The 10,545-nt window shown below is 35.3% G+C and overlaps 1 protein-coding gene and 1 long non-coding RNA gene across 2 annotated transcripts; both read left to right on the forward strand.

The window, feature by feature from the left end:
• The first annotated feature begins 2,293 nt into the window (after nucleotides 1–2,293).
• Nucleotides 2,294–5,225, forward strand: LOC142100253 (uncharacterized). The gene is made up of 7 exons (XM_075184184.1): nucleotides 2,294–2,389; nucleotides 2,498–2,864; nucleotides 2,973–3,041; nucleotides 4,557–4,613; nucleotides 4,700–4,771; nucleotides 4,853–4,930; nucleotides 5,099–5,225. The coding sequence occupies exons 1-7, from the start codon at nucleotides 2,294–2,296 to the stop codon at nucleotides 5,197–5,199; spliced, it is 840 nt and encodes a 279-aa protein (XP_075040285.1). The 3' UTR covers nucleotides 5,200–5,225.
• Nucleotides 5,226–7,362: 2,137 nt separating this feature from the next.
• LOC142100134 (uncharacterized) lies at nucleotides 7,363–7,937 on the forward strand. Its single transcript, XR_012678728.1, has 3 exons — nucleotides 7,363–7,494; nucleotides 7,678–7,748; nucleotides 7,840–7,937. It is a non-coding gene; the product is annotated as an uncharacterized LOC142100134 (long non-coding RNA).
• The last annotated feature ends 2,608 nt before the right edge of the window (nucleotides 7,938–10,545 follow it).

Below are 10,545 nucleotides of genomic sequence, written 5' to 3' on the forward strand. Positions count from 1 at the left end.
GCATCACCAAGTTATTACCTTCATATGCAATCCATTCAATTTTACATCCTCCTCTCCACCACCCTTCATTTTTTAATCCAATTTCTCCCTTTTAATATTTTTTTTGATTAAATCTCCTTTTTGTTTACTGGCTACTCACCACTTTCCTTAAGTGTTTGCCGTCATGTTACCATAGTCTTCTTTTTCCGTTTATTTCTTATTTCCCCACCCACGTATATACACATCCCTTATTATTATTATTTAGAGACCTTCTTGTTATTTCTCCTCCTTTGTGTTCCCTTCCCCCATCATTCATCATCTACATGGGAGAAATGTTATGTTGCCGCAGAAGATCAATTTTATACACTAGGAAAATAAGGAAATGCATTGTGTAAATAGCATTTTCCTTCAAATAGCTGTATTGACTAATTGCTAATTGAGTTGAAATAAGGATTCTTTATTCTGAATCATTACTCCAAATCTACAGTAGGAGTCAGTTGTGCAAAATGTATGACTGGGGCTAAGTATCCATCTCTGCATGTGTTTATTATATTAAGATGACTCAAGATTGTTAGGAACTCCTCCAGCTGGTACAACAAAACCCGGAGTCTACCGCGAAAGCCAGGTGTTCACTGGAGCCCCTAGTGGTAGGGACAGACTTGGCCGCAGGCTAACAGAGGGTCGAGAGTTGTGTACCGGCCAAGGAGAACCCAGGGATAGGGTGTTATGGCGGACAGCAGCGTGGGGTTCAGGCAGGGTTGGTGAAGGCAGCAGACTGCGTATCCACAGAACACACCAAGGTCAGAGGTCACAGGCACAGGTTCGGAATCCAGGGACAAGTGAAAGATCAGGGGCACTAGCAGAGAAGCAAAATCCGGGTTCAGGCAATTGGTCAGGGTCAGGTTCAAAGTCCAGGAACAAGCAAGGGTCATACACGGGAAATCTATCATAGGTTAAACACCAAGCACAGAGATAAAGTTGCAAGCAGAACTGTAAACAGGACGCTATAACCGGCAGTGAGGCTTAGTCCTCACTGCCTTAAATAGTTCAAGCAGCCAATCAGAGAAGAACTTGGAAGCCAAGCAGAGTGTGCCAGACTAGTACCAAGAAGGGAGACCGCTTGGGAATATCTGGTGTAGTAGGTATACATGTCTGAGAATAACTATCCCAATTTGGGGAGGACTGGTCAATGGTAAATATGTGTACTACTGAACATGATGTGACACATCCATTATGCATGCCTCCGCACTATTCTGTAAGATTATGGACACATACCAGACACTATCTATGAATCTCTTGGAATTTTTTTCAGTCAATCAGTTATGTTTAATTTTGACTATGTACTATGAATGGTACACAATGCACCAATCAGTAAATATTATGCCACTATCTTTGATATGATATATTCTGTAAATATTATATTAGCAATCATTGCTTGCCCCTTAATAACTTTGCAATAAAATCGATATGTTCATTTGTCAATTACATGTATCTATGTAACAATTCAATGCCTACTAGTATCTAATGTCTGTTATTTTAACATGATCCAGTTCATAAATGTTTGCCTTTTAAAGATTCTGCCATAATAAATCGCCATGTTTAATTGTTACCGATACGGAGCACCATTAGCTATATAAGGACATCTAGGGGGGTATTCAATTGTCCGCGTATTCGCGTAATATATTGCGAATAAGCGGAACCGCGGACATCGCAAAAAATCAACTTCCCGGAAATGACGGTATTCAATTGTAATACCTAACCCAGCCCCTTATCGCGTAATATCCGACTAGTACGAAGTGCTTTTTTTTTTTACCCTTTTCCCGCCGTTCGCGATTTCCCGCCCACATTTCTATAAAAAACAACAACTTTGTTTTGCAAAGTGCCATTTTGCAGAGATTTCGATGCTGATGGCTGATTCCTGAGACCCTCTGGTTTTGTGAGATTCTAGATTGTACTTTTTGCATCTTTATATACCTTTATTCATTATTTTCACATTATTTACATACATTGCATTAAATTTTATTTTGCATTACATTTTATTTTGCATTACATTATAGTAAGTTATATTTTTACACAGTACTAACACCACACACTACATCAAACACTACACAACACCACACATTTTATTTAATAGCAGACATCAATATACTGCATACAGAAAAAGTGTGCAATAATCACAATTAAATAAAAGTTTAGTTACTTTTTAGCTCCAGCATTACTTTTATTTATTTCAGCTACATAGCAGCTACATAGCATACATATATCAGTATGTCTAGGGAGCATAGGGAAAATCTTTCTGAACAGGTACACCTGGATGAAGAAGATATCAGCAGTGGAGAAGAGCGGCAGCATGAAACAGAAGAAAGAGAGCGAGCACAAGAAAGAAGAAGACAGAGATTCCTTAAAAAAAGTGGCTTCCAGACCCTAGCAGCAATCTACAGTGGCTGAAGAAGATGATGGTGATGATCCTGAGGAAGGTGGTAGTAACATCACCAGAGCACCTCGTTTCTCTGAGCAGCAGAACAACATCCTGGTGGACACGATAGTAACAAACTATGATGTACTTTATGGTAAACGGGCACATGTCACAAGTCATCAGCAGAGGAACCAGATCTGGCGTCAGATCTCTGACAAAGTGACTTCTTGTGGGCAAGTTCCAAAATCTATTGAGCATTGCAGGAAACGTTTCCGGGACTGTAAGCGGATTGTAAAGAAGAAGATGGCTGCGTCCAAGAGGCATGCAAAAGGAACTGGTGGTGGGAAACCTGCAAATATCAGCATGAAACCCTGGGAAGTGAGGCTGTCTGAGGTCCTAGATCCTGTACTCGTGGAAGGTGTGGAAGGTGCTGTGGACACAAAGGAACCTTCAACATATTTATCAGAAGGTATGTATATATGTTTATATCTATGATGATGTGTTAATTAATTTTTTTTTATTTTTTATTATTTTTTAAAATAATTTTAATTTTAACACTGTTAAAATTTAATTGTAGAGCCAACTTCCAAGCGGCCATCTAAGAAAAGCTCAAAAGGACGTCCTGACACAGCTGCCAGCCAAGTTGGTAAGTGTTTTTTGTTTGACTATATTGATACTTATATATATATTTTACCAGTCACACACACATGTACACACACACACACACACACACACACACACACATACAAACACACACACACACATATCTCATGTCTAAAATATATTCTCAAACGAAAATCATATGTTATCATTGCCCATGGTTATTGTTACTGTACATTTGTGTTGTTTGTATACAAAATTTATTTTACAATGTACACACAGCTGTGGATTGAAATCTGTATACATACAAACCAATATGTAGATGAACCCCACCTTGACAATAATAACATAGGATTTTGGTGTGTGTATATCATGCAGCCAAAAGTTTTTTTCAATGTAAATTAAATATATGTATATATTTTATATGCACACATTCTCAATCACCACTGTTTTATGTATACTCATTTCTCTTTATCTAAAATATACCCATTTTAGTTATATTTTTGATATAGATGAATGAATAAAAATTAAACAGGTGGTTGTGAATGTGTGCATATGATTATATATAGATATATCTTTATTTTTTAGGTGTGTGTGTACATATATTAAAATATATACACATACATACTATGGTGTAAGAGACAAGAAAACAAACACACACATACACCAAAACATGTGAACGTTTTAGAACATAAAAAAAGTATATTAAAGCTAGACATGTATATATAAGCGTGTTTATTAACATATAAATGGATAAATATAGCTATAGCGGTTAAATTGTAGATATTGATCCATTTTTATCGCAATAAACACTCTTATATGTACACGTCTACCTTTAATATACTGTTCTTATGGTCTAAAACGTACACATGTTTTTGTGTATGTGTGTGTTTGTTTTCTTGTCTCTTACACCATAGTATGTATGTGTATATATTTTAATATATGTACACACACATATGTGTGTGTGTATCGATGTGTATGTGTTAGGTCAGTTGTGTGTGTATATATATATATATATATATATATATATGATCCTGTGAAAGAAGGCATATAAAGGAGGAGTTTGGTCTTGAACCATATTTTTTTTTTATAATTTAATTCTAATCTATTTAATGACATGGCCCATGATTCATTAAGGATCGTAAGTTTAGAAAAGTTATTTAGGTATCCTGGACAAAAACATGCAACAATGCAAGGTGTGCAAGTTAGTATTCTGTTTTGCACATAAGTTAAATACTGCCTGTTTTTTCCTGTTGCACTAATCTTTGAGAGCTTATTTGTACACATATGATATTTGTGTGTTACGTGAAAAAACAGTCAGTATTGTTTTTTTTTAAAAAACATATTAATATTTTGCAGCCCTTTCATTGTAACATCATTTTGGCCAAGTGACCAAAATTAGCAGTTTATATAGTTAAATGCTTAATGAATCAGGCATTATTTTTTTTTGGGCAAACATTAGTCAGGGGCAATTTTGAGTGTCAGAGGCAATTTTTGTTTTAAAAATATGTGTGTCATCAATCAATATCTAAAAACCATTTAAATTTTGTTTTTTGGGTAGTTCAAACACACAAAGACATCCTACTCTCTAAGAAAAAAGGAGCGTGTGCGACAACAGGTATGTATGAAATTTTTTTTTTAATTATTTTTAAAAAAAATATATCTATGTCTTGTAATAATCTAAAACAAAGCAATTTCAAACAGAAATGCCAAGAAAACGAATGAGTGTATCATCAGTTTCTACGGTGACTAACATCACTGAAAAAAGAAGAAGAGGTTGGTTTTAAAAAAAAAAAAAATTCTTAAATTTATTAAAATCGGATTTTTGGCAAATTTTTAACATTGCTTATGTTTCAGAGACTGCATTTGAAGAGCAACCATGTAGTTCAAGGACAGAATTGGCATCATTGCAGAACATTGCGGAATCCCTTACAGGTGAATGATAGTCCAATATACATTCTACATTAAACATTGCAAAGCCTTTTTTTTGCTTTATTTGTTAAATATTTCAAATTGTCATTAGGTTAAAATAATCTGTTGATGAGGAAATAAATCATTTACAATTAGATAATAATAGCAACATGTTTTATTGTTTATCCTTAGAAAACCTGAGAGAGAAGCAACAAGAGGCAAGAGCTGCAGACAGTGATGTAACCCCTATTGAGGATACAGAAACATGTAATTTTGCTAGAAATGGTAAGTAAAAATTTTCTTTGGCCAAAAATTTCAACTTAGCAGCTATTTATAAATTTCATCATAGGCCACTGATTAAAGGTATTTAGGTTAGTTGTTTACAGGGACTTCTTTCGCATTGGGCCCAATGGGCAGGTGCCCGGCAGCCCTGCAGGCCAGTTAAGTCTTTCCGAAGCAGTGCAAGAAAAAATAAAATTTTTACTTTAGGACAGCTGGCGATCTGGCTCCCTCCCTGTTGTCCTCCTCCGTGTGGTGCTGGCAGTGCATTTTGGGTGACACGTCATAACGCCCGCCAGTCAAGCATTGCGGAATGTGAAGGAGGAGGAGAACAGGGAGGTAGCCGGATCACCAGCTGTCCTAAAGGTAAGTTTGTGGGGTTTTTTTCTCTGTTTTTTTTTTTTATGTCTTGCGCTGCCTCAGACGTATATGGGCCCAGGTGCATGGCTTTACCCGGGGGCCCAAATAGTTGGTATGAGGGCCCTGGTCATTTAGGATATAAATCAAACGTTTTGAGTATCTACCAGTAAATTTCCATCATTAATACAAAGTGCCAAGTTCATACTGACCTTATTATACTGACTAATGTAACTAACGTCATTAAAAAATGTAATAATGTCTTATTTTTCCAGAATCAGAAGACTCCCATCAGTCTAGTTCTTTATCATTTTCACCAGAAATTCCTGTGATTTAGCGTAAGTGTTGAGTCATAATTATATTTTTTATAATGTCAAACAATATAGCATGTTTCTAAATAAATAGTTGTGAGTTTCTATATGTATGTATGTGTATATTTTTTTTTTCTTTCAAAATAGCTACAACAACAACCACAGCTTTTGAGGCCCTGCAGCAAACATTTCAGCGTTTGGAAGACACTTCACAATCTAGAATACAACGTGGGGAAAGTGCACCTTCAACATCTAGTTTTCCAAGACTTACAACACTTGCAAGAGAAATGGAAAACTCCCAGGAAGTGTTTCGGAGAACAATGGAAGACAACATGAGAGGAATTAAAGATGCCATTGTTGGACTTACTGAGGAAATGTCGAAACAGAGGCAATTACAGATAAACACCAATCGAGACATTGCCACTATTCTTTCCGGAATCTTAGCCTCCCAAGAAAGAACCGAAGTGAGCATTGGAAGAATTTCCAATACTCTAGACCAAATTTTGCAGAACCAGCAACAGACTGCAGCAGCCAATATCCTCATAGCCACCAACCTTCAAAGTTTAAATGAAGAAATGCGCTCAAGAAGGCTTTTGGAAAACCTTTCGGTTAATTTTCCAGAGTGGAATGTGTCAGGAACCATCCCTCAAACAGGACAACCACAAAGTGCCATAAGCAGCTTAAGGACCCCAGAGATACCGTTGGATTTGACAGTGCAGTCTGCAAGGCCAAGCCCAGAAGAATTGCAATCTGCACGAAGAAGACTACTATTATCTTCATCATCAGAGGATCCAGTGATGCAATCTACCCCCAACGTAAGTCAAATGTCTATCTATTTTTTTTATTATCTAATACTTCAATATTTTGTACGTTCACTAACCCAATCTATGGTCATATTTAATATTAAATAACAACATTTTAGTAACAATATATTTCTGTACTTTTTTTTTTTTCAGAAATAGAAGATATAATTGATCTGTTGATAAATATGGAGCAACAACTTTTACAAGTTTTCAACATTTGAACATTTTGGAATATTTCATTTTGATGATCACAATGAACCTTACATGTAAAAAGGTATGTATTTGTATATTTTTAATAATTCATAAAGATATACATTTCATATATATATATATACATACATACATACATACATACATACATACATACATACATAAATAGAGAGAGAGAGAGAGACATAGAGAGAGATATAGAGAGAGACATAGAGAGAGACATAGAGAGAGACATAGAGAGAGACATAGAGAGAGACAGATAGAGAGTTAGAGAGAGAGACATAGAGAGAGAGAGAGACATAGATATATATATACTCAAAACTTGTGAAGGGCAGATTTAAAAACTGACCAATACTTAAATTCTGTAGGCAGCTCCCCAGTCATTCAACACCTGTCTGCAGATGAGGAAGGTACCAGCCGGCGATAGACGTCTTTTTAAGCATATTGGTCTGGCTCATTTACGGTATCACACCATTGTGGCTTGTATTTTAGTTTGCAGCTGTTCATCTTGCCCTATGTCAGGAGGCTATATCTATTATCCAGGATTACCTTGATTACCAGGTTATTCGTGGTGCCATCAGAAGGAATTCATCATATAAATCATTGGCTTGATTACTTTGAATATCTGGTACGGGAATTATATATCTCTGGATGAATCCGACTATGTATCTTCTATTTTATTTTTATACATATATATACACACACATTTATACATATATATATATATATGTGTGTGTATATAGATATATAGATATATGTATATATGAATGCCTATATGTATGTATGTTAAAAAAAACACATTTTTTTTTAGTTGAAAATACACAAAGTTACAATGGAAAAATGCACGTAATCCTTCAATTACTGGAAGAATATTTAACAATGGTAAGTGTAATATTTGTGTTAAAATTAATCTGATTATTTTTCATTTTATATTAGGTATTATATATTTATTTTTTCTGTTTAAATCCCTTAGACAAAAGATTTTATAATCATCTAATGGTCTATGCTACAAATCATGAAGTTATCCCAAAGAAGAACTAACGACAAGAACTTAGTTTTGCCTATAATTAAACCCGGTATGTTGTTGATATATAAATGTATATTAAATTGTTTTTATATGTTAATGTTTTTAACAATTGTAACATTCATTGTAAAAAAAATTCCAATGTTAAATGTTATTGATAACAGTGGAAAAAAAAAAAAAAGTTCCAGAAATATTAAGATAATACTTAATCCTAATGAAAATTAAAATAGAGGATTGATTGTTAATGATGCTAATGTTGCAATTTTTCTTCAACTGTATTATGTTGTTTTTTTAAAAAAAATTAAAAATTAAACACTTTTTTAAATAATTCACAGCCAACTGAGGAGGATAGAAAAACTACTATGAAAAATACAAGAAATTGGAGAAAAGCAAAGGCCACAGAAAAATTAAATTGTGATATATAAAAATTATTGCACAAAGAAAATATGTAAATTATTAAAAGATGTTATAGTTTTGGTTTAAAACATGTGTCTTTCATTATTATAATCTAGAAAGATTGTTGTACAATATAATAGAAAACTAAATATTTGTTCAACACATCAATTTGGTTACAAAAAATGTATTAATACATTTTAAAGAGTGATTAACTTTTTGGGATACAAACAAACATTTCTCTTATAATTTAGGTTTTTGGTGGTAATTAAATAGTATACATTATATTTAACAAAAACAAACAATAGAAGTGGGCCAATATTCCATGCAATCCAGAATCCAATTCCATCCAATCCAGTCTGCAATCCACAGTGAAATGGGTGTGACAGGTACATTTTGGAGAAAGGAAAAGAGAAAAAAGGTAATTTCAGTGTGATTATGTGTCAGTAGTGATGCTTTACATAAGGTTACATCACACAGAACATAGCATGGTGCAGTTTACATATGATGACACCCACCTGTCCAAGAAGCTGGCTCTTGAAAAGCGTCATGGCCTCGGTCTTTAAAATCCAGTCGCTGGTTCCGTCTGCAATCCACAGTGAAATGGGTGTGACAGGTACATTTTGGAGAAAGGAAAAGAGAAAAAAGGTAATTTCAGTGTGATTATGTGTCAGTAGTGATACTTTACATAAGGTTACATCACACAGAACATAGCATGGTGCCGTTTACATGTGATGACACCCACCTGTCCAAGAAGCTGGCTCTTGAAAAGCTTCATGGCCTTGGTCTTTAAAATTCAGTTGCTGGATCCTTTTATCTTAACTAACAGTTATTAACATTAAAACATATTTTCAAATAAAAACATATATATATATATATATATATATATATATATATATATATATAAAAAATCCTTTAATCGAACGCCGAACAACGATTGTTGGAGCTATCTCCCACTAAATAATTTGAAGTCCTGAAAAAAAAAACCCAAAAAATATAAACTACTACTTATTAATTAATTTATATTTCTAAAAAAAAATTATGACATTAGAAAATTTACACTTACATGAAAAAAAATCCAAAATTAAACGTTGGCGCTCACGAGTTCCTGTTTCCCGACCAAATGCTGTGGCTGAAGAAAGGTCTTGATTCTGTAAAACAGCAGGATCTATCTCTACCTCCAAATTATTTGCCAAACAGATATTTTGCAGAATGCTGCAAGCAATAACAATAAGGCAAACTTTTGATGGTGAGTACAGAAGCGCACCGCCGGACCTGTCCAAACAGCAGAACCGGCTCTTAAGTAACCCAAAAGTACGCTCAATTACACCTCTGGTGGCTATATGTGCCGCTTGGTACCTTTTTTCAGCATCAGAAATTGGATTGGACACTGGAGTGAGCAACCAGGGCTGGCTCCCATATCCTGCATCACCTAATAAAAAATATTTTTTTTTTTATTAGTGCTCTTCTCATTTTAGAAATAATTATTAATAGCGATTACCTAGATATAACTTACCCAGGAGCCATCCATGAGGAAAATCTCCCTCCTCAAACCTCTTGAACACTCCTGAATTCTGCAAAATAAAAGAATCATGAGAGGAACCAGGGAAGCCAACACAAACATTTAGGATTTTTTTTCTGACATCACACACCATCTGCACATTCATGGAATGGAAGTGCTTTCGGTTTCAAAAGCTCTCTTCCATTCTGTGCGGAGGTGTGAGTGCCACATGGGTGCAATCTATTGCACCCAGGACATTTGGCATACGTGCCACACTATAAAAATTGGATTTGACCTCCTGCCATTCTAATTCAGACTGTGGGAATTTAATAAATTCCCTAGTATGTTTTTTCATGGCTTTAAGGACCTGGAACAAACTCTGTGAAAATGTGGGTTGGGAGAAACCCGCAATTACGGACAATGTCGGTTGAAAGGTTCCCGACGCTAAAAATGCAATGCCCCAAGCAGCTTTGCCAATCCAGGCACAACATGGTTTGTGGGGACTGTTGGTTCCAGGTCCTCTTTAAGGAGGTCATATAAAGAATAAATTGCAACTGAGGATAGGCGATATAATCTTATCACCTCCACCTCAGGGACCCCATCAAGTAACCGACGTGTGCGGTACAGACGGGGCCGTGGGACCCGACGCCTTGCATCAAGTAATGGAGCCACAGCATTCTCTCCCTGACTTGCAGCCACATGCACATCTACATTCTCCTCTATTTCCAAAGTATTTCTTTCCTCTCCCCCAACAAGCAAAC

This window comes from Mixophyes fleayi, chromosome 8, assembly GCF_038048845.1.
Source record: "Mixophyes fleayi isolate aMixFle1 chromosome 8, aMixFle1.hap1, whole genome shotgun sequence".
NCBI classification, from domain to species: domain Eukaryota; kingdom Metazoa; phylum Chordata; class Amphibia; order Anura; family Limnodynastidae; genus Mixophyes; species Mixophyes fleayi.

Excerpts from the sequence above, each read along its gene's own strand:
- LOC142100253 (XM_075184184.1), top strand. The coding sequence starts at position 2,294 with ATGAAGAAGATATCAGCAGTGGAGAAGAGCGGCAGCATGAAACAGAAG. Across the intron at positions 2,865-2,972 it reads TTCAACATATTTATCAGAAG|AGCCAACTTCCAAGCGGCCA; the intron begins GTATGTATATAT and ends ATTTAATTGTAG. Across the intron at positions 4,772-4,852 it reads CACTGAAAAAAGAAGAAGAG|AGACTGCATTTGAAGAGCAA; the intron begins GTTGGTTTTAAA and ends CTTATGTTTCAG.